The 25430-nt window shown below is 44.4% G+C and overlaps 1 protein-coding gene across 1 annotated transcript in view; it reads right to left on the reverse strand.

Moving 5' to 3' along the window:
- IGF2R (insulin like growth factor 2 receptor) overlaps window positions 1-25430 on the reverse strand; it is a 1086527-nt gene that overhangs the window by 468608 nt on the left and 592489 nt on the right. Inside the window, exons 25-26 of the mRNA XM_069235138.1 lie at window positions 11665-11843; window positions 6675-6762 (exon numbers count right to left, since the gene is read on the reverse strand). Coding sequence (XP_069091239.1) covers window positions 6675-6762; window positions 11665-11843 — 267 coding nt within the window. The remainder of the gene's footprint in view (window positions 1-6674; window positions 6763-11664; window positions 11844-25430) is intronic.

Raw genomic sequence — 25430 nt, forward strand, 5'->3', positions numbered from 1 at the left:
GAACACCCAAGGGGTGCTGGTAAGACTGAAGGGGACTACGGTAAACTGAAAGTGCTTGTGACCTTCGACGAATTGTAGGTAACGTCTGTGGGCAGGCTGGATGGGAATGTGGAAATAAGCATCCTGCCAGTCTAAAGCTACCATCCGGTCTCCTGGGTCCAAGGCAGACTCGACCTGAGCCAGGGTAAGCATTTTGAATTTCTCCTTCTTGAGGAAGTAATTGAGATTCCGAAGGTCTAGGATAGGACATAAGCCCTTGTCCTTTTGGGTACCAGAAAGTAGCAGGAATAACAACCACAACCTACTTCTGGCGCAGGGACCTTCTCTATGGCTCCCTTGGCCAAGAGAGCTGCAACTTCCTGGTGGAGAAGTGCCAAATGATCCTCCGGAAGATGGCTGACTGATAGAGGCATGACTGGTGGGGCAGATTCGAAGGGAAGGGAATAGCCCCTTCAAGCGATCTGCAAAACCCACCTGTCCCTAGTGATGGATTCCCAGTGGGGCAGGTGATGGCGAATCCTGCCGCCAACTGGATCGGAGTGAGGGGACGGACTAGGAGGATTAGCAGGGGCAGGGGGCAGGGGTGGACTGGGCAGACCTCTGGTTTCCTGTCCCACACCCACGTGGGATACCACGTCCCTGGCCACAAAGCGGATGAACTGCATGGGTGGCATGAGGATGTGACAGGGCGCCCCTTCCTTGGCCACGAAAGGGGCGCAAGGCAGACTGTTGGGGGCGAGGGGCAGTGGAAAGGCCAAGGGACCAAGCCGCAGCCTGAGAGTCCTTGAACCTCTACAAAGCCGTGTCTGCCTGGTCTCCAAATAGACAGGAGCCATCAAAGGGCATGTCCATAAGGGTCTGTTGGACATCACCTGAAAAAACAGATGTATGCAACTAGGAGTGGTGCCTCAAGGCGACCGTCTGCCTAGCGAGACGGTCGTGTCTAGCCCACATCTGATCGTGAACTTTGCCACATCTCTCCCATCAGTGACAGCTTGGGAGATGATAGCACAGGCATCCTCCAGTATCTGCGGCAGAACTTGCGCGACCATATCACAAAGAGGAAGGGTATAGCGGCCCAAAAGGCATGCAGTGTTCACGGACCAGATCGCGAGACTGCAGGAAGAAAACATCTTCTTCCCAAATTGTTCCAGCCTTTTTGATTCCCTATCCAGGGGTGCAGAAGGGAATGCGCCCAAGGAAGAGGAAGCCTGGATGGCAAGGCTCTCAGGCGTGGGGTGTTGGGACAGGAATTTCGGGTCCTTCGGGGCAGGCTGATAGATGCGTGCAATAGTCCTGTTCACAGGAGCCCATGAGTTGGGCCTGGACAAAGTACCCAATAGTATATCGGTGAGGGTTTCATTGAATGGCAGAAGGGGCTGAGATATAGAAGCCCATGGATGAAGCACCTCCGTCAGGAGATTTGACCTGACCTGAACAGTAGGCAGTTCAAGGCCAAGGACCTCAGACGCCCTAATGACCACCATAGAGTGAGTTGCTTCCTCTGCCGTAGCCACGGTAGGAGACATCATGCCATCATCTGAGAAGTGTCCAGGCCACTGGCCTCGCCCAACTCCTGTGCCCAGTCCAAATTAGGGTCATCCTGGTATTCATTAGGGTCCAGGGACCCCTCCAATCTTTCTCCGAATTCGTACCCATAAGAAAAAAGGGTCAGAATCCGACCTGGGGTGAATAGGCCCCCCATCTAAGACAGAGGCGGCGTCGGACACTGCCATTCTGACTCAGAGTCGTCGGGGATGAGGATTGGGTCAACATCTATGGTGGGCACCACCGACGTCGGAAGCGTTGACAACCGACCTGGCTCCAGGAAAGATCTCAATGGTACGACCGGTGCAGATCAGAGAGTGAATCTGGAGGGGACCTTGGTGGCCGGAGCTGAAGCCGCCGGCGCGGAACCCGAAGGCCCCCCGACCGAACCCTTTGGGCCCAAAGGCACTGTATCAGGGTCGGCATGCCCAAAAATGAGGCGCATGGCCTCACAGAACTTTCAATTGGGCAGGGGTCCCTCTGGGTCCCGGAAACTCAGGGAAGCGCAGAGCAGACCCAGAAGCAGGCTTCGAAGACGGAGGCCTCAAGCGTCGATGCTCCTCCCCCATCACATCAGCCGAGCGAAGGGGTGAAGTCGAAGGATGACGGGATCTCTTCGAATTCTTCTTACCTTGTCCTGAAGACTTTGAGGAAGAAGAATGGTGGTGGCTCCGCGAGCGGCCTCGAGACCTTCCCCTCAAGCGAGACCAGGACCTACGAGGAGTCGAGCGCCTGGCAGCCATGAGCTTGCCTTCGGGTGCATGGCCCGGCACTCGGTGCACGACTTCGGGTCGTAGTCGCGCTCCAGGCACCACAAACAGACCCGATGCGGATCCATCACCGACATCATGCGGTGACAGTCCTTGCACGGTGTGAAACTGGTCTTCGGGGACATCCCCAACGCTTCAAAAATTCTGAAAAAGGGTCAAAATCAGTCAAAAACAGACATGGGTAGCTCTCTCCGGATCAGTTCATGGCGCGGAAAGAAAATAACTGACTTCACTGCGCTGAGGTGAGTCTATGTACTACTCCCGACACCATCACTGTGACTACGATGCCAACGACGCCCGCTGAGTCGACCGACGCCACATAGAGATGCGCAAGGGTATTAAATCTCCACATCCAGTCTGACGCCTAGGGGGAAATCCTAAGGTAAGGAATCTGAAACTAGAAGTCTCTATCAGATATATTGTTTCATCGTCCTTTTGTTTCCTCCAGTTTTGTGTGTTTGGATAGACGCCCAGGTTTTGGGACCATTTTTGGTCTGATACATACTTTATACATTGTGGAGGAAATCAGAATTGTTATTTTGGCAGTGTTGAATCCTTGCACTGATTGGTGAAATCTCTGGTTCATAAGAATATTGGTCAATACAGACTATACCCACATACCAAGAACGGGTAAAGCCCTTTGATGCATTAGCCCCCTTTTTCTAATTGATAAAGTGAACAATGGTCCCTAAAGGGGGAGGTGTAAACCTCAACTCCCACAGTGAACTAGCAAATAACCATCAATTGATTGGTTGTATTAGAAAATCTACGATTTTATATGATTACATAACATTCTGAATCATAGGAAAACTAACTCATTGAGCTCTGTTTTATTGTAAATTTTGTATTAAAGTATTAAACAATGCAACGGTGCAGTGAAAGTGAGGTAAGTGAATTAAAAAGTGTGTTAGTGTTATACAATATGTGCAAAAATAGTGAAGGATGCACAGTTGTTTGATCCAAACTAACAGTGTTGTAGGCTCCTAAATTACATAACCAAAGTACACTATTATTGTGTCTTGTTCCAACTAGTCAGTATTGATAGCAGGTCGACTGCCAAACACCCTAGGCTTTAAACATATCATTTAAGGTTTAGTGACCGGTACCTGTGAAAAAGTTTCCTGTCAACATGTACATGGAACAGTGGTGAAAACATGACAAGACATTCCACATGCTAATAAAACAAATTCATAGCTACCAGCTGTCCAATGGTACGTGTGATACCTTCAGCTAATCCTGACTTTTTACCGAACTGCAATTTACTGCTGTATTTTTTAGTGCACAGTCACAATGTTAACAGCAACATTTCAACTCCAGAATACAAATGTCTGTTAAAAGGTCAGGACTGAAGTAAAGTGAGACATTTGCCATGGGGATTCCTGGCAGCTCTGAAATGCTACACAACTGCAGTACTACCTTAATGCAGTCAGGTAAAGATTGCAAAAATGCAGTAGCAGGCACATTTAAATCATCAAGTTTCATGTGCCTTAGAATGCAAGGCTACATACTGATCTGGTGTAATAAAAGATTTCACAGAGTACTATCTTCTTGGCAGGGTTGGCCACCCCTACAGTATCATATTCATGAAGAAGTAGGTGAATGACCCTCAACATTGCCCAATTGTAACACCTGAATATAGGACGCATACTTTACAGTAATAATACACAAATCTAATGAGGTGGTGGTAAGCAGGGTACACAGGGTGTCTGTGCAAGAGAAAACATGTGAAGTAACCATCAGAAGAGAAAACATGTGAAGTAACAACCACTGTAAAGTTGTGCAAGAGGAAGTAAAACAAAACATTCAAGTAGATCACCATATCACAGAGTGACTTATAAGTTTGACAACTACCTGGATGAACTTAAACTTACACCCAAGATCAACACAAACACATTCCAAACTGACAACTACCAATACCTCACTGGCAGGGAAGAAACATGGCCTTATATGACGGTATGGTATCATAAACAAACATGGTTTATTTGAAGAATGTTCTATGGAAAAAGGCCCCAATCAAAACACAATGTACAGACCTCAATACTGCAATTCAAGAGAGTGACCCTTAACTAAAAGAGAACTTTTTATAGCATTGTGCAATTAACATACACCCAAACCATGGAGCACAAACGGCAACATTCACATACACTATCCCACACACCATGTGTACACTTTGGCATTTAAACTCAACTACACATACTGCACTCCAAATTCGACCATAACACACACCAGGATAATACAGACAAAAACAAAGTAGTAAAACTGCTAGTTTGTTGGACTTGGCCCTATCTGCAGGGTCATCCCCAAACCTGTTGCCGTCAACCCTCCTGTTTTCAGAACACATGTTTGCTCACGTTAGCACTCTGTACACATTACTACTGCTAACCTGTGCTAAAGTGCTTGTTAAATATGGTAAAATTCGCTCACACCCAATTGTCACATTTTATTTCCTTGTAAGTCCATAGTAGAGTGGTACTACATCTAACCTGGACCTGTAAATTAAATGCTACCAGTCAGCCTGCAGCACTTACTGTGCCACCCACTTAAGTGGCCTTTTAAACATGTCCCAGGCCTGTCACTTCAGCCTGTGTGTGCAGTTAAAAACTGCCATTTCGGCAAGGCAAAATAAACCTTTTGGCAGGCCTAAACCTTCCTTTTTAGTACATATAAGTCACCTCTGAGGTAGACCCTATACAAGTATTACACGTCCTGGTAGTGAAAAACTCCTAAATTTGTTTTTCCACTACTGCAAGGCCTACCTCTCCCTTAGGATAACATTGGGTTACTTTATTAAACCTAATAAGTGATAACATTTTATTGGAAACAGGTGCAAGAGTATGTTTGGTATCTGAGGAACTGTAATTTCAAATCCTCCTATTATTGTCGGATTTGGAGTCACAATTCTTAAAAAAGACACTTTGGAAGCATTTTCTGGCCATATATTTGGTGCCTGTGGCCTGTTCCTGTGTTATAGGCTAGGTGTAGTTGGTCTCTGTGTATTCCTCCCAGACAGCATCACAATAGAGGGTTGGGGTGTTGCTAGGGTGGGCCATCCTGGCTTAACAGGGGGAGAAGTGGTCACCTACTACCCTTTAAATAGTCACAAACAAATTAGTTCACACTAGCCTACTTTGCTCCTTGACAGACTGGGACCCGGGCAGGGAGGCAGGAAATTCCAGATACTTCTGTAGGGGGAACTCCAGTAGCTTCACCAACTTCAAAATGGACACCAGCTGTAAAGAGGGGTCTCTCAGACCAACTGTTCAGTACACTCTTGGACCTGTGTATACTGTAGGAGATGGGTGCCCTGCTTCCTGAGAAGGAAGACTGTACATCCCAGGCTGAGTCTCTCCAACGGTCAGATGGCTGACCTCCTGTTCTGAGCTACATGGACACAACAAGCTCCAGAGGCCTCCCTTAAACTGCCCAGCTGTCCTTTTGCATTGGACCTGGCTGAACCCTGATGGTCTCTGCTTGAATTAGTTCATGATCCCCCAGTGGTGTCTCCTCAGGTTCTGGGGTTCTCTCCTGGCAACAGCAATAGCTTCTCCTGGCCTAAATGAAGGTTCCATCAAATCTGGCATGAAACAATGCAAAGTCCTGCAAAGCCTTGCTGCACTGTTGCATACTTCATCGGGACCGACACAAGGCAGCGCAAAGCCTTCACACAGAGCTGCCAGCCTCATCCGAATTGATGCCAAATGACGCAAAGGCCCACAAATTCTAACCACACAGTTACCAGGCTCATGGGAAGCGAAGCAGAAAGACACAGTCTTGCAGATTCACAGAAACAGATGCCGAACAACGCAAAGCAACTCCATGCAGATCGCGCATCAGGAAATAAGGTACCATCTTCAGTGGGGCAAATCTTGGTCCTGTGCCTGGCCTGCACTCCCTTGCAGTTGGCCTAAATTGGTGACTTTGTCCCAGACCAGCACAATCAGATACCCTCAGATGGCGCTCTGTGCCTTTTGGCACTAGTTTTATTTAAATCTTTAAAATTGCCTATCCCCAGTTCTGCAGGATGGATTTTTGTTGTTTTGGTTTAAAATAAATTAATACAAATTACTCCAATTGTCTAAATTGGTGTTGGATTTTTGTGTGCTACATAAATGTTTTACAATTTGCCTTTACATTAAGCCTTACTGCTTTTGTAACAAGCTACCAGAAAGTCATGCACAGGTTAATTTAGTGGCTTTTTGTGGTTCCCCCTGACAAGGATTATGGCTGTTGTTCGAGCAGTTTCACCCTCCCTCCCAACCAACAGTCCAAATTCCTACACAGATAATCTGCAAAGAAGGCCATAACATATAAAAATATTTTACAAACCTAACAAGACCAAAGTTAAGAGCTACCTACCTTCTGCTCTGATAACTGGACAGGCTTCCGGAGTTCTCCAGACAAAGACAAATTCACAATTCTCCTGCTGCAGAAATATTGGTGAGCTCTATGGTAAAACAAAGATGTAGTCAATTTGCAGTTCTTAAACTACACTGACTTTGAAGAAAGGAAAGAGAAGTTATATTTAGAAATGATTCCTATAACTAATAGACTACACTTTTGCAACAGTACTGTATTTTTTTATAATATTAACAAAACATAAAATAGCTTTATTTGTATTCTTATCATTGAATACCCTTTACCTAGATTGTCCATAGCTAATTTTGGAAATAAGGTATACAAATATTTATGTAACTATTACTCTGTATAGATCAGGTGTCCCCAACCAGTCAACTGGGAGCTCCCAGCAGCTCCCACACAGCTGAGTAGCTTGCAGCCTTGAGTTCATTTTTAAATAAGTATGGGAGTCACGTTTTTCTTTTAAAGTTACCTCAAGGCTGTGTTTACTTTACATTATTATCATCAGGCTGGAGATAGCAGAGCCTGATAATGAGTAGTGTTCAGTCATATTTATGACCCAGCTGGGGCACAGAGGTGAAGAATTGAAGCACTGAAGCATTTAAGTCTTAAATATAAATCCTTGTTGACTTAATATTGGAACGTGAGAACAAAATTATGTTTCTGAAATTTTGAATGAGAAAATGAAAATGAAAAATTACCTTAACTATTAGCTCTTCGTTGTAATTTTCTCCAATTTCTAAGTGTTGCATTTACAAGGGGCATGCCTTTTGCTTCCAGTGACCAGTTGACACTGTGTTCAGAACTGAAAAAAGTATTTTTTCCAAATGGAAGAAATTTAAAGTGAATGAACATTTAGTCTTAGTGTCCTTCTCCACTTTCAGTTAAGTCAATTACGCGTAACTGTTTTAAGAATCCTGATTCTTCACTTAAAATTCCTCCTATTTAAGAAAATCTATTTTTCTGTTACAAGTATTGCACCATGTCTAAAGACCACTGGGAGCAAAATACTTGGTGCTTGTAAAAGTGACACTTACAAATGAGAGAAAATTTAAATGATGAATTTTATGGACTACATATGAACAAACTTAACTGTTCAGTTTAATTTTCTTGAAAGTACTATATTTATAAGTGAAAAATACAGCCACTGTTTTAAGTGTGAGAAATGGAAAGTGCTTAAAAATGATCCATATTCTGAATATTGCAGATCTTTTTTCTGCACTTTCTCCCATTTGTGTCATACACGAAACAGTGAAAGCTAGGTCTTGTGCCACAAGTACAAATACAAATGACACAGTCGCTTAGTCACCTGTACACAGACATCCCACTCATACACACAAATGTTCATATATCCCCAGAGACCACGCTCTCAATGACACGTCAGCCCTGTCAAAGTAACCCCAGTCAAAGTATTTTGTATAAACCACAGTATCTGGATTTATGGACATTAGTTGAGTTGCTTATCCATAAGTAGCTCACAATGATTTTCACTGATCAGAAGTAGGTCTAACTCCAGAAAATGTTGGAGATTTCCTAGTATAGATTCTCGGTATACCTGAATATACACAAGTAATAATCTAGTAAAAAATAATAATAATAATATAGCTAATGTGTGCTCATATATTAACGGTAAACGTTTGTTGTGATTTTCACAATAGTTAATCCAATCTCTGAAGTCTTTTTATAAGAATAACATCTATCTTTAAATCTAGAAAGTGAAGCCAAGATACCAATAAACAAATGTATACAAATATACACCTACACATGAGGTTCCATTAATGAAAAGCTAAATAAAGATATTATGGTGTACTGTTGTACGTAGATAGCACATCCAAAGAAATAACAGTGGACGTCAGTCTCAGTAGCAATTTTCAACATATGGCAATAACGTCTTTACATATTTTATTCAAGAGTTGTGCTCAATAAACTGGTAGTTTATTCTCTCCATATTGTGCAAATTATGCATCTCAATGCAGACTCCCAGTGTCATAGGATTACTATTTTCTTTACCAAGTTGCTTGTGCTTTTTTTTTCTCACCCAAATCCTGTGATATTTGGGGATCCCGATATTTCCATCTAACCAGTGAAACAGTATTTACTTTGCAAGACTCACATCGTCATATAGTATTTCCCATTCTGACTCACACTGCTGTATTGATAAAGGTATTTATGGAGAATTACATTACACTGTGAGGGTTAATGTGAAAGTACTATTGACGGAGAGTTCAAAAGGGCACTGTAAAAGGTAAAAAATAAGTAGTCAGTATGCCTATAAGTTGCACCACAGTAAACTGATAGGATTCAAAACTAATCCTTGTTTGGGAAATATATGTAGACATATAGAAAAGGCGGCCACCAAACATATATAAAAAAAATATTTTGATTGTAACAAGGTCGACAAACGTAAGTGCAGTATGTCGTCATTTGCAACGTACATATAAAGAATAAATAGAACCTAAATGAAGATCCCACGTCCTGTGACATTGTTAAATCCACCACAGTTAACAAAGGCATCAATCATGTTTAGCAGATTGTTGATTAAGGTAGTCATTGAAAATAATCAAATCTTAATGGTTTTAACTAAACAAACATGTCCCACTCATTCGTTATATAATGTGAGCTGTTTTGTATAATCTCATGTCCAGCTTATCTTGGGCTTTCTTTCCAACTCTAATGGTTGAGCAAGCAGATTTCACAGACTGAAAATACACAGCAGTTAGGAATGATGGTGTGAGACAGACCCTTGCAGTATGCATGTGCTCCAACTGAACCACCGCTTGTCAGTGATCTAGACGAATGGACCATTATTAGACTTGAGGATGTAATCCTTGCTGATGAGCCACACTGACTGTTATGAAGAGTATGATGAACATTGATGAGAACAGTTTCAATAAAGTGTGGTAATATAACAAACAAAATTGTTCTGCTGGTCCCATCGACCTCACAGGCTTTGAATCAGAAGAAACATCCCTGAATATATTTCTGTGCCAAGAAACCTGTCTAGATTACCAGCTGCAGTACAGTGACACAGGAACAATCTGAATGACTTTTGACAAAGAGCATGGCGGTACTCTGGAGTAATGAACCTTTTGTCTTCCTCATCAGAAAGTCGCAAAGCCTGTTCAACAGCCCTTCCACTTTTGTTAGTTGCACTGGACAGGGTCCGAGATCCCTTCCTAATGGTCTGTGTGAGTGACCACCAGAGTTCCCTGATGCTTCCCATGGTCTATGTTAGGGAAGACATTGAAGGTCCAGTGCTAGCATCTTGCTGGAATCTCAACTAGATACTTCTTAGCCTCTTTTAGAAGCATGACTTTTTTTTTCCTATCACTTGAAACCTGTCTCAAAAGAGAGGTAACCCCCAAAAAGTAAAAAATGTTCACCATAATTGGAAATATCAGCCTTTTTATAGTTTCCTCTATGCAGTCAAGTGTCAGCAATTGACCTACCAATGCCCCTTGGCACATCACAAAAAGGATGACCATGTGATGCCCATTCAAATAATCTAGGCTAGTGAAGGTCCCAAAACACCACAGTCACTCAAAACAAAGCAGCACACATCAGGTCATTTTCAACATAATGGCTCTTATTAGCTCTCCAGTAGCTCCAGCACTTAAATAAGAGCTAAGGTAGAGTCACAGAGAAAAACTGAAAATTCTGTGACTGTTACTCTGCTTATAAGACCCCAATTCCTAAGCAAACCTTGCTATTTTGAGTGGGTGGACATGAAATTATCTTTTGGCCCAAAGACAATATCAAAATAGACTCCGGTACCATCCAACCGAACAGACTGTTGTGATGGATCTGCCTAGCACCTTCTGCAACGTATTATTCCAATGACAGAGAAGCTGGTGGTAGCCAGTGTAGAAACCTGCAAAACCTGGGATCTTCTAAGCTTACTCACACAATATTACCAGAGACTTACATTGGAATGGTTTTGGCTCCAAATAAAAACATTGTGTGACGCTCACATCTGAACAACTATAAGCACAGGCATTTTTTTAAATAAATCTCCCCGTTTGTATGATAATTTCAGTATTACACTGTGTCAAAGCCACAACCTAGAGGAAGCAGGAATGGTTTAACAATGGACAGTCAAGGAAAGTAAGAGAAGCCTTGGCTAACCTTTACAAGCAACTGCACCTATGAACTTTGGAATGCAAACAGAAAGTGAAAGTACCAAACCTCTATCTTGCCAAATTCTCATTTCCAGGCAGAAGTAAAACCTTGCAATGTGTAGGAGTGATGCTAAGTCTTTCCACACATAGAAACAATGACTGGAGGTTGGAAGGAACTCGTTAGAGGAGACATCCAGCTTAGTGGACAACTTAAACCAGAGATGAGATGAGGCCATCATGTACCACGATGCACATTTTAAACATTACTACATACAAGAGTAAACAAACTGCACTTATGGAGAAGCAACCTTCTCTGCAACTACAGCATCTTGAACTTGATTAATATTTGTAAATTACAATTTTTGATCCCTAAAACTAAGACATTACATTAAAAGGGAGTGGACAATTGCAGATTTTTGCACAGGTGGCCTTTTGAAAGCATGCCACCTAAGTATTAGGCTGAGAAGTCAGTTCAGCAAGTTAAAATCCTATTGATGTGAACTGTACTTAAACTTCACAACAATCACTTTTATACTGGCAAGGTTGATTCAGTGTTTCATTGTGCAGCATTTGTTAAATTGAGGCTCACTGAATTGTGAAATAATTACTACCTCTAGAATATGCAGTTCATTAAACCTTCATTAAGTAGCACCAATCTAAGAAAAAAACCAAGTTATTTCAGACTCGAGAGTCTGTTTAATCAACTGATGGTGTTGTCCAAATCACACAAACTAAAGCTTTCAGAAGCCACATAACTAGCAAGTTTCAAGTACCACAATGTGGCCACATGATGACAAGTCAGCCCTGAACACATCAAAGAACATTTGATGCACCAAATGACAAATAAGGATGCTGGGAACATGAATACTTACTGGTGTTCGATCACACTGAAAGATGATACGTGTAGAATATTGCTGCTCTTCTGTGCACTTGTCCCCATTCAGATACATAACAGTAACAGATCCGTCTGTAGCAGCCTGTGGGCTGATCTGAATGTAGCCCAGGTTTGTACCTCCATCTTTAGATTTCAAACACGATCCCACTGATTCACCTGGAGACATGGGAACAATAAAATTAAACAGGAACAGAGGAAAGAGGCTTGGTTTCTTTTCACTGATGTTTCTTTCTCACACCTTCTGAACTGTCTGAAGGTGGACCTACCTGGTTGAACATGTTGATGATGCAACAACATTCTTTTCCACACAACCCACATTTCCTAAGATTTTGGGAACCGATGAAAGACAACATAGGTAAAAGGGACACCCAACAACAAGAATCCAAATTTTCAAGTTTGTATTTTCAGAAGTTGTGCAAGTCTTTCTAGCCCCAGATCACAATACTAACAAAGTACATTTGTTTCACTCCACAGCCCCTAAATAATGCAGCTATCATAGCTCAAATTTGTATTGCTTAAGGTTACTGTCTAGGTATTGTTTATTTAATTAGTATTTACAGTTGAATATGACATTCATGCAAACAAAGAACACAATGTTAAGGTTTTTAAATCCCACAACAGCAAAATCAAACTATCCACGGACACAATGAGACTGGGAAGAATACATAGTGGTCCTTAAGGTTCCCCACTAAAACTCTGGTACCAGAACTGGGCCATTTACACCAAGGATTACAATATTTAAATGTCCAGGAGTAGCTAAACTTCTTATATTAGCCTGTCAATTTCAGAATATAATTGTCTAAAGGGAAATAGAGGGTTTACTTAACTATAGTTTTAGGTTTCTTATGCATGGGTATCTTAGACAGTTTCTTTAGTTTACTTTAGTTTCTAACACTGACAAATCAATGTTATGACATAGCAACAGTTGATAAATAAACTTGTTACCCACTGTTGCTACGTTATAAAGGCATTTCAGGCCAGGCCGTCAGGGCTCTCAGAGCTGCTCAGAGCAACACTGCTTATCTGCTTTGACTCAAAGCAGAAAGCACAGCCCCAGGAGGGGGAAGGAAAGCATGAAAGGTAGTGGGGATTGGTTAAGGATGAGAGGTAATGTGTTTTCTTATTTCAGACAGGGAGAAAAGACCATGCTATATATGGCTCACCCATTACTCCTGTGCCCCTCCATAGAAGTTGGAAACAGTGGTAGATCATTCTGGTGACAAAACAACTTTGCTCTTGTTGTCTATTTGAAATCACTCAGAACTCCTTGGAGAAAAGGACCCCCAAAAATCACTCTTCCACATCTTTAATTTTATATGTTATATATGGCTCTCACTGACGGCTATTAACATGGATGTCAGATACTAAATCACTACTACATAACAGTGTTTACAACACCAGATAACAAAAGCCGATACCACACTGTTGCTGTGTCAGAGTAATTCAGGCCTGCTTTGGCAGGTCTAAGAGAATCTGTTTGTGCAGTGTTGCACAGAAAGCACATCAGAAAGGAAGAGAAGGATGGAGGAAGGAAGAGACAGATGGCAATGGGAGATGTGTGACAGGAGGCCAGTTTTTTTTGGGACAGGTAGGAGAGACAATAACGAGCAAGTTACTTACCTTCAGTAACGCCTTATATGGATGAGACTATATAGCTGTAGATTCCTTATCTTAAAATATTACTCAGGCGTCAGACTGGATCAGAAAAATCTAGAGCAGTACCACTACACACTGGTAGATGGTGTTGATAGGCTTTGTGTCGGTCATGCCAGTAGTGGCATGCATCGTGCCTATACAGGCATAACACCAACACTCCAACATTATTTTCTTTTCATGATATTTCTGCACGAAAAGCACGTTAGAAGGCTGAAGGATGAGTGAACAGATACTAAGGACCTAGTCAGAAAAAAACAGTTTGCAGAAGCGGGGAGGTTCACAGGATTGGTAAGTTATCTGTAAGCTAGATAGTCTCTCACCCAGGTGAACACGTTACTTACCTTCGTTAACAAATTATCTGACAATCTAGTTGCAGATTCCTTACCTTAGAATTTCCCCCAAGCATCAAACTGGATCTGGAGATTTTTCTTCAAGCAGTACCCTTGCATGCCATTATTTGGCGTTGGTCGACTTCGCGGATGTCGTTGGCATCATGGTTGCCGTGATGATGTGGCAGTGGTATACAGGCGTCACCCCAGCACGCTGACGTCAGTTTCTTTACACGACTTTCCACGCCAGAAGTGCGGAGCCATGAAGAACTTAGACTGGTGTGCCAGAACTAGGGCCCTGAAGGTAAGTCAGTTCGCAGAGCAGGGAGGATGGGTGGGTCAGTAAGGAATCTGCAACTAGAATATGTCTCTACCAGATAATTTGTTACCGAAGGTCAGTTACTTATTCATCTGGCAGAGACTTCTAGTTGCAGATTCCTTTTCTTAAAATAGATACCCAAAGCAATACCATCCCCAGAGGTGGGTCTGCAAACAGGTTCAGATCAAAAAAGTCCTGAAAGATCAAATGAGCAGGATGTTCGTCGTAACGGACCTGATTGTCAAGGCAGTATTGTTTTGTAAACGTGCAGAGAAGCCTACATAGCAGCCCATCAGAAGTCCAGGACTGGTACTCTGCAAACTAACTTAGTGGTCGCAGCCTTTGCTCTGGTGCAATGAGCCTTGAAGCCCTCATGGGGTTGTTTCTTAGCCAGTGCATAGCAGATCTTAATGCAGAGCACAAACCATCTGGAGATGATCAGCTTCTGCACTGCCTTTTCCTTTTTTGGCTCAGGCGAACCAAAGAAAGAGTTGATATCTACCCAGTGTTTCTGGTGCAGTCAATGTAGAAAAATAACACTCTCTGTGTGCAGTGAAGGAGACTCTACTCCTCGTTAGAAGGGTGCGATCAATCGAAGAAGGTTGATGCATGATGCCTTGGCAGACGTGGAAAGATGTCATCATCTTTAGCAGAAAAGAATCACGGTGCGGAGAACCAGTTGGTCTGGGAAGAAGCTAGTGGATGGAGAATGTACAGCGTAACTGTAGCTTGCTAATGCTTCATGCCAAAGTAATGGCCACCAACAAGACTGTTTTGATCGTCAGGAGATGCAGATGGAAACTATGCATGAGCTAGAAGGGAACATTTATCAAAAAGGTTAAAACCAAATTATGTTGCCTCGGGGGCATAATGAAGGGCTTTGGTGGAAACATGTTATGGACTTTTCGGTAAACAAGTCACAGCAGGTGATTTGAACAGGGAGGGCTGATCCAGCAACTGTAAGACAGTCGAAATGGCAGAAAAAAACCTTTCAACAGTTCCCAAAGTATTGCCTGGCCAATGATACAACAAACAACAATACCTCTGACAAAGGTGCAGAAAGGGGATAAACATGCTTTTCAGTGCACCAAGCCACAAACCTTCACAAAGGCAGATGTATACAGTCTATTGATGGTGCCTGGCTGTCAAAGTAACTTCCGAGGGGAGATCAAAAACTGTCAACTGCTGTTGCTCAATCTAAATGCATGAATGCCAAGCATGCACAGGTCCAGATCGGATGTAGAACACTGCCTGTTGCTGTAGGAAAGTAGCACCTTTCTGGCATAGTTACCCCCACTTTTTGCCTGGTGTCAGTGTGTTTAGACTGTAGTACATTGGGAACCTTCTAACCAGGACTCCAGTGTCCATGTTCTCTCACCTAAATTTAGTTTGCAAGTAACTTTTACAACCCATAATTGGCATACTGGTGCACACATTTAAGTCCCTAGTATATGGTACTCAGGCACTGGAACACCAGGGGTCCCCTATGGGCTGCAGCATATATTGTGTAACCCATTGGGGCCCATGCAAACTGTGACTACAGGCCTGCCATTGCAACCTGTGTGAAATGGTGCATGCACCTTTCACCCCAGGTATAATGTTTGCCTTGTATCATGGTCACTGCACTCTGACCCTGTAAGTCGCCTCTAAGGTAGGACCTTCAGCCAAGGGGCAGGATGCATGGTTCTCAGTGTGAGGGCATCCCTGCATGTGCAGAGGTGCCCCTACAAACCCCAGACTCCATTTTCTGGGCTTTGTAAGTGTGGGGAAGCCATCTTAAGGTATGTAATGGACACTGGTCAACACAAGATGTCCAACTGCATAATGAGTTCACCAAACCTAGGCATGTTTGGTATCAAACACATCAGAATCACACAACCACACCGATTCCAGTGCTAGATGCATGCCACCATGCACTCTAGGGGTTCCCTAGGGGATCCCCCCAGGTCTGCCTGTACAGCCTTGCAGGGTCTGCATGCCAGCCAGTGTTGCTGCCGACCCCAAACACTGTTCTGCCCTCCAGCTGCTGAGCCTAACTCGGGCAGGGGAAGACAGAACAAAGGATTTCCTGTAGAGGACCGGTTCGACCACCTCTTTCCTAGTAATAGGTATCACTAGGCTATGGTGGGGGTGCCTCTGAGCGCCACCAGACTGCTTTGAAGGGCACATTTGGTGCTCTCCTTGCATAAGCTGGTTTACTCCAGTGCAGGAGCCCCCAGCTCCCGCTCTGGTCCGAAACCACACAAAGGACAGGGGAGTGACCATTCCCCTGTCCAGCTCCTTGTAGTTTGGCTGGGAGTGAGTCTCACATTCCGTTTACTTAGTTTATGGTTTGCCATAGGGGCACATCTTGTTACATTACCTTTACATTGCCTGTACATACCTTTTTCCAGGTCTATTTTTGTATGACTATATCTCCGGTTAAGAGCTATACCAAAGCTAGTTCTAATGAGTGTTGCAATAAATACAGAACATTTTTCTAGCATTAGTGTGGTTCTTTCCTGTGTGTACATCACTGACTGACCTGCGTGGAATTTGGAACTGCTTTACACCGTCCTAGGTAGCTGCTCTCCACAGCTACCCCTCAGTGCTCTGGGTAGCTAGAGCCTCCTACACTATCACTAAGGATTCACTGGACTCTGTATAGGTTGCACCATCCACTGAGCCAACCTTCTACAGTTGTGCAACAAGATATCCTCTCAAAGGGGTAGCCTGACCGAAGGACATCCCATACTCTTCGCACTCAATTCCGAATCAAACGGATGACTTAGTCCCTGTCTGTCTTGATCTTTTTTAGAACTCAGGGCTTGAGTGTCATCACTGGCAAGGCATACAAGAGCCACTTCAGAGGAAATGTGCCTTTGAGTGAGAGCCACCTTGGAAACTCTGACGCTCACAAATGCTGACAATGTAGTGCTCAGCAGCGGTGAACAGAACTAACTAAGGTTCTCCCCAGTCAAGGAAGAGGCCTTGCACCACCTCTGGATGGAGACGCTATTCATTATCCGCTAGGCATTAAAGGTTGAGTTCATCTGCCCTGGCATCCAGAGAGCCCACCAGATGTTGTACCACCAAGAAAATGTTCTGACATTCCTGCCATGTCCAGAGACGCAAGGCCTACTTGACAATGGGTCCAAGACCACACCCCACCCTGTTTACTGCAGTACTACATTATGGTGGTGTTTTCCATGAACACCTAAACTTGAAGGTAGGAAGTCTTTTAATGCCTGGCAGATCTCTTTCAACTCCAACAGGCTGATGTGGAGCTGAGACTCCGTCGGAGACCAGAGTCCTTTGATGGCTACCCCTATCTAGAAGGGCAACTTCTGTCACCACTGTGATGTCTGGGTGAGGAAGGGAGAAGGTTCCAGATCTGCGGCACTCAAAATTGGTTTGTAATCAATATGTCAGTCAGATGAGTTTGGTTGTAGTAGGTTCCTTTTATTCGTAGAAATGGACATCATTGTGATAAGATGAGTGTCCTATCACAATCCCAGCCAACAAGTGTTTGTCACATCAGGTGACTTTTTCAAGGCTGCAAGATAGACAGGGATATGTTTGCCAAATCTTATGTAAAGACATTGATGATGATAGCAGAGATATCAGAACGATGAGTCTGGTGGTTAGATATGTGTCCATTCAAGCCCAGGGGCAAACGATGAGACACCCCTAAGTCCAAAATAGAAGGAGCCATGTGGCTGTGAAGCACGTGAAACAGATGGTCATAGAACAGGTAAACCAGTGATGAGTGTGCAAGCAAAGAACCAGAGTTATATGTGCCCACTGCATACGAGTGCCTAGAGAACCAAAGACATAGGCTTGAATTGCACAGGCCAAATGTCAATGAAGTGTGTTAACTTAGAAAAACCCAACTAGGGTGGCAGTGAATCAAATCTGCTGTATACCAGCAAATAAGAGTCAAGGTAGCCTTAGTGGAAAGCCGTACCTTACTGGGTATGCAAGGTATATCCTATAAAAAGCACAACCATGTGTGTCTAGAACAGAACAAGTATTGAGAGTCAGTGGCCTAAAAAAAACAGAGTACGTCTGGGACCCATGTATAATGAAATCCCAAAAGATTGAGAGCTCACTTCTAGATCTCAGAATATATAAAAAATGTGGATATGAAGTCTGTCACTTGTTCATGAAACAGGGTATCTGGTAATCCCCGATGCAACAGATCATAGTAAGTTTAGAGCCTAAGGGGAAAAAACATCACAGGTAAATGGCTCAGGCAAGTCACAATGAAGGTCTTGTTTTTAGAACAAGCTTAGTGTAAATAAAATAAATAGGGTCTGTACATAAATGGGAAGGACAGTAAAAAATATGGCCAGAAAGTAAAACGTACTGGGCAGAAAAGAAGCAATAGAACACATGCACCTTGAGAGAAGATTACTAAATGGTGGGCAGTCAAAGAAAGTACGGCCAGTAATAGGTCTAATGGGCAACCAGCTGGAAGAATACATGAAATTATGTATTATATAAAAATAAGGCTGTGCCAAAAAGAATTAAATTAACAGCAATATGTAGGCCAGAAAGTGGGGAGCTGGTGACAAGTAAGAAAAATAACACAGTGAGCATATAAGCCAGCTAAGTTATGCATGATAACAAAGGTCATTGTGCCTAGGAACTAGGCATCAGACAGTATGAGCCGTGTGAAAGAACGAAAAGGGAACCAGCATGAAAAGTAAAGTGTGTGAAGAGCTCAATAAAATTAAAATGGTATAAAGGTATTGTAAAACAGAGTGGGTCAGTCACCTGCCGTGGACAATGTAATAATTTGTGAAAGTACTGGCGATCGAAGGAAAACCAGCATGGAGATTCATGTAAGCATTACTGACTGAAAAACGGCCTGACGTGGACAGTAAAAGCAAGTATAAATGTGAGAATCAGCAGGATAGCGTGAAACTGCTTAGCGAACAAAGGAAAACCAGCATCATGGATTCAAGTACGTATTGTTGACTGAAAAAGAGCTAAACGTGTGTCATGTAAACAAATAAAGCCGTAAGCAAATGCAGTATCATTCTATTGGATGCATTGACAATAGCAAACTGTTGTTCAGATATTCAGCTGTTGTAATTGACATACAATGCACTGTTAGTGTATAAAGTATTTACAGTAACACATGCAATTCTCTATCCGCATTAAGGCCCAGGTCAACCGCACGTAGTTTAATGATCCATTTGGCTTCGCATCTTCTTAGTTTAGTTACCATGTCACTACCTCTTACATCATTAGTAATGCGTGTGATACCAAGGAATCAGATACCCATGACCTCTGAACCCGCATCCACAGAACTATAGTCGGCTGCCAGGGGGTAGTTACGGTGGTTGTTCCTAATATCTTTGATGTGTTCCTGAATCCGTTCTTTCAGAGGGCGGATAGTGCTACCCACATAAATCAAACCACATTGGCAAACAATATAATACACTGTAAATTAACTTACAGTTAATAAAATGTTGTATGCGATGTATATGCACAGAATTGTATTTGAAATTCACCAGTTTATCCATACGGTATTGGCAAACACTGCAGCATGTGCAACTATAGAAACCACAAGGTTGGTGGTGGGAGGGGATAACCAATTAATGGATCGGTTTTGTGTGTTAGTCCCGGTGTAGCTTGGACAAAGTTTATTTCTTAGTGTGGTACCACAGCTGTATGTGATCTGAGGTCTGCATTGATTAATTTATGTAGTGTCTTGTCATGTAACAGTAAGTGCCAGTGACGTTTGAAAATGTGGTGTATTATACAGCTCTGTGCATTATATCCAGTGATCATGTTAATGTATTTATCCTTGGACTGTTTGCCAGTCCCTTGTGCCAGGCAGGATTCCTGTGAAGTGTTCAAGATTCTGGTCTTGGCTTTGGATAAAACCTGACCAGAGTACTCCCTCTTCCTGCATGAATATGTGGTCACTGCTGCAGTTGCGTAGTACTCTGGTCATTTCTCCCAGAAGGATAGCGCTAATTTGATTGGACAGATGTGCACTATGAGCATGAAGGACCAAATTACAAGCAGTGGATTTTCTGTAGAGGTTAATTACAATCTTATTCCCTTCATTGTATAGGGACTGCCGCTGAAGCAATCGCGGTTCGTCAGCCACCAATGCAAGTCTTTTGCAGTTTCCTACGATATCTGGACCAGGTCCAGGAGATTTCCCTGATGCTGTCCCCCCCCCTCGGATTTCAGGTCCTATTGCAGAGCCAGAATAAGCCAGCAGAAATGCTTTACCAGCAAGATGCTGGAAGCCATGAGATCCAGCAGCATAGTCTCATTAAAATCTAGGACAAAAGCTGAAACATCAATCATAGCCAGAATATCCTGGGCTTGCTGCTTTGATGGCGAGGCACAGAACTACCCTGTGAACACAACAGTTCTGTTGAAAGGGAGCATATGAGAGGGAGACATATGTGAAACCTAGAGAATGTAGGATGTCAACCATAGTCTCAAGGTTTGCGACGACTTCCAGGCGTAAGTCAACAGCCAATCATCAATGTAGGATAAGACTGAAACCCCGACCGCCACAGATGGGCTACAACCACAGTCATCACCTCTTTGAACACCAAAAAGGTGATGGTAAGGCCAAAGGGGAGCACAGCAAACAGAGTGCGCATGGCCCACCATGAACCGCAGTTAAGGACTGTGGGTCGGCAGGATGGGTACATGAAAATATGCATCATGCAAATGCAGCACTACTATCCAGTACCAGGGTCCAGAGTGCACAGAACCTGCGCAAAAATTATCATTTTTAATTTCCCATTTTTCAGGAGCTAGCATTCATCGGTATCAGAAAGTAGCAGGAATAACAACCGCAACTTATTCCTGAAGTCTGTGCCCTCTAGATAGCTCCTTTGTCCAGAAGAGCTTGTACTTTTTGAAGCAACTGGAAGAGTGGTCCTCCGTCAGCTCATCTAAGGATGGTGGAACGGGCGGTGGGGTTTCTGTAAATGGCAGGGCTTAACCCAACTCCACTAATTAACTTGGAGCATCCAGTGATCCATGATTATAAACTGCTATCGGGGCAGATGGTTCTGGATCATGCAGCTGACAGGTTGCCAATGATGGTGAGAAGGCATATTAAAAGGGTTTGGAGGTTGGGGGAGTGGCAGACTGGGCAGATCTCTGGCCTTGAGTCCCACAAGGCCCATAGTAGCTGCGTCTGCAGCCACAAAAGGACTAGGAAGCCTGCTGGCTATACCGCAGGACAATAATGGATGTGGCTAGTAACTCCTACTGCAGCCACTGAAGGGGTGAAAGGAAGAACGGGGCTGGCATCGGGGCGAGGATAGCCCCAATGACCCCAAACTGGCCCTACTGTCCTTAAAAAGCTTGTGTGCCAAGTCTGCTTATTCACAAACTGGCGAGTGCCATCGAAGGCCATGTCCATAAGTGATGACCGACATCCCCTGAAAAGCCATTTGAGCTCAGCCAGGTGTGGCAAGAAAGTGCCACTGACTGAAACAATTGCTCTGCCTAGTGAGTAATATGCCACTTCACACCATATTCTGCACTTTGATGAATCCCTACAATGAGCAACAGGCTAGGATGGGATGGCTTGGACCTCCTCCGAGACCATGAGCAGCGCTTGCAAAACAGGGTCCCAAATCGCAAACTGTGTGGAAACCCACCCAAGAGGGACACGGTGTTCACCGCCTGCAGTGCAAGGCTGGTGGAAGAGAAAATCCTGTTGCCAAAGGCGTGTTGGTTTACCTATTCAGCGGAGTGCTACGGAAAGAGAAATTTAATCTTGGCCATAGAGGCCTGGGTGACCAGGCTCTTTGGTGTAGGGTCCTGGGTGAGGAAAGCTGGATCCCCAGGAACAAAGCAATGTTGTGAGGCCTTCCTTAAAGTTGAGAAGACGTTCCACGGGGATAACTACAGTTGAAACACATTTGTGAAGACATTAGTCTTGACTGCCACTGACTGTAGCATAAGGTCCAGTGCCTCAGCCGCTCTCCACAGCAACATGGCAAACGAAGCTCCTTACTTCACAGACATACAAGGATAAGAGACTAGGTCAGAGGTGTCCAGTCCACTGGCATCACCCAGTTCCTCATACTAGTTATCCTAAGGCACTGAATTTTACAGGTCGTTGGGATAACCACAAGGATCCTCAGAACCGCCCCAATCGTATTCTCCACAAGGCCTGTGAGTAAAGGAAGGCACAGAGGTTCTTGGTCTGGCCAGCACCAGAATCAACACTGGACGATCTCAGTATGGCTCCGTATTGGAGCATGGTATAATGATTGGATCAGCAGAGTCAGTAACAGCACCAATTGAATGGACTTCAAAGAAGGTCATGGGCTCACGACCAGAGCCGATCCAGGAACAGATCCCAAAGTGCCCAAATGACAAGGACAAATCCAGCGGTGGAAATCCAGTTAGGGCACTTGCCAAATCCATGGGATCCAAAGGTGCTCAGAGGGGTCAGCACACCCAAATATGAGGTGCATGGCCTCATAAAATTATTTCAGCTGGGCAGGGGTTGCTCCTGCTCCGGATAATTCTGAGAGGCGCAGAGCAGAGCCAAAGACTTGAGCCGATGCAGGAAAGTCTAAAAGCACTTCAACTTTGATTTCTTTTTCTGTGGGTCTGACGGACAATCATTTTGAGCTCAACGATGAATGGCAGGAACGACTCCGAGCAAAACCGGGACCTTCCTCACAACCAGGACCTAGAGTGGTGAGGAGGCGTCCGGTATCAAGTGATCAGGTGCTTCAGGGCACACTCCAGGACTGCCTAAGGGCACATTCTCAATAGTCTGGGCTGGCCCCGGAGTCACGCCCACATATCCAAAGAACAGTTGGTCATCCACATGAAAGTCTTTTGTTCTTTCAACATAAAAACTCGGAGCTCTTCTCGGGTCTAAGCGGTTAAGTCTTTCTTCCTCTTTTGAAGGGTGAGGAGGGGGATAGAAGTAGAGTTAGAGTAATAAACTGCCACATATGGAAGGGAGCGACAACCTTACGAAGGTAAGCCACTCTGGTACTCAATACCACCTGGTCAGCATAAAATTATGTAAAGGGAGGTTTGAGGCTAAGAGCCTGGAACTCACTCACACGCCTAGCAGATGTGATAGCTGTAAGGAAAACAGTTTTTAAGACTAACAGTCTTAATGAACAAGAATGCATAGGTTTAAACGATGAACCCATTAAAAAAGTTAAAGCCAAATTTAAATCCCACTGAGGCCTGAGAAACAGAATGGGAGGAAACTTATTAGCCAGGCCTCTCAAGAACCTAACTACTATAGGTGATTTAAACAATGAAGGTTGATCAGGAAGGCACAGAAAGGCTGACAGCGCCAATAAATAGCCCTTGACAGTCGCAACTGCACAACCCTTCTGTGCTAAAGTAAGGGCAAACATCAGAACATCAGATAAATGTGCCTTTAAGGGATCAATTTGCCTCTCTCCGCACCAAGTCACAAATTTTGCCCATCTGCTGGCACAGACAGACTTGGTGGAGTGTCGCCTGGCCAATAAAATAACATGCACCACTTCTGGAGGGAGAGAAAAAGAACTCAGATTGACCCGTTCAATCTCCAGGCATGTAGGTGCAGGCTCTGGAGGTGAGGGTGTAGAACCTGCCCCTGTGACTGCGAGAGGAGGTCTGCCTTGTGAGGGAGACAGAGCGGAGGGCACAGTGAGAGTTGGAGAAGGTCTGAGTACCACACCCTTCTTGGCCAATCCGGAGCTACTAAAATAACTTGAGCCTGATCTTAGCGAATCTTCCTCAGAACCCGAGGAATCAAAGGTATTGGGTGTGTGCGTGTGTGTGTGAGGGGGGGGGGGGACACGTAAAGTAGCTGGTCGCACCAAGACACCTGAAACGCGTTCCCCAATGCTACGTGCACCAGATACTGGAGGCTGCACAACGACGGGCAGTGCGCATTCTCCCAAGTGGCAAACAGATCTATCTGTAGAAAACCCCACTTCTGGAAGATGTGAAGGTCCAGGTCTGGATGGAGACGCCACTCGTGATCGGCCGGGAACTGCCAACTGAGACTGTCCGCACAAATGTTGAGAACCCCGGCCAGATGGTTTGCTACTAAGCACATCCGATGGTCCTGAGCCCAGGACCAGAACCACAGATCCTCTCTGCAGAGAAGATACAACCCTACTCCTCCCTGCTTGTTGATGTACCACATCGCGGTAGTGTTGTCCGTCAAGAACTGAAATGACTGACCGCAAAGGGACGGGAGGAAGGCCTTGAGAGCCAGACGTATCGCCCACAATGCTAACAGATTGATGTGAAAGATCTGTTCCACTGGAGACGAAAGACCTTTGATCTCAAGGTCCTTGGGAAAGGTTGCCGTCCACAGCCCACCTTCGAATTACCACTGCAGCAACTCTGGAGATCGTTATCGACTCCTCGAGATCCCCTTTGTGTTGAAACCACTGGAGAGCCCTCATGTGCCAACATGCATGAGTGACCAACAGAATGCAAGAAGCAAACAGACCAAGCAGACTTAGGACCTTGAGGACTGGAACAACCGCTTCATCTTGAAACATTGGAATAAACACCTGAATGTCCTGGATCCACTAAGGCAGAGGATAGGCCCGATTCAATGTGGTATCTAGTACTGCCCCTATGAACAGGAGGCACGGAGAGGGCTCCAGGTGAGACTTGGGCACATTCACCGTAAAGCCCAGGGTGAACAACAACTGAGTTGTCATTTGCAGGTGAAGCAGCACAAGCTCTGGGGACTTGGCTTTTATCATCCAATCGTCCAGGTAAGGGAATACAGATACTCCCTTCCTTCTGAGATTTGCTGCAACCACCACAACCTTTGTGAAGACTCGAGGTGCAGAAGAAAGACCAAAAAAAGGGACCGCAAACTGGTAGTGTTGCGACCCCACCACCAACCGGATATACTTCCTGTGTGACTGGAGAATGGGGATATGAAAGTAAGCATCCTGCAAGTCGACAGACGCCATCCAATCCTCCTTGTTCAACACCAGAAGCACCTGCGCTAGAGTCAACATTTTGAATTTCTCCTGTATGAGGAACAAATTCAAAATCCTCAGATCCAGGATAGGCCTCAATCGACCATCCTTCTTGGGAATCAGGAAATATCTTGAATAGCAACCCTGACCCCTTTCCTGCTCTGGAACCAACTCCACTGCACCTTTAGATAAAAGGACTTGAACCTCCTGCTGCAGCAACAGGAGATGATCTTCTGAACAAAATGAAGGACGGGGAGGGATGGGAAGGAGAAACTCCCAGAAAGGAAGGGCATAACCTTTCCCCACAATATTTAGTACCCAAGAGTACGTTGTGACTAACTCCCACTTGTGGAGAAAATGAAATATCCTGCCCCCTACGGGAGAAGCATGACTTAAAATGGATGGAAAACTGGAGCTGCTTTCCTTGTTGTGCTCCCCCAGAGTCACAGGATGAGGCAGGGTGCTGCTGGGTGGCTTCTCGTGTCCTAAC

This window comes from Pleurodeles waltl, chromosome 5, assembly GCF_031143425.1.
Source record: "Pleurodeles waltl isolate 20211129_DDA chromosome 5, aPleWal1.hap1.20221129, whole genome shotgun sequence".
Classification (NCBI taxonomy): Eukaryota; Metazoa; Chordata; class Amphibia; order Caudata; family Salamandridae; genus Pleurodeles; species Pleurodeles waltl.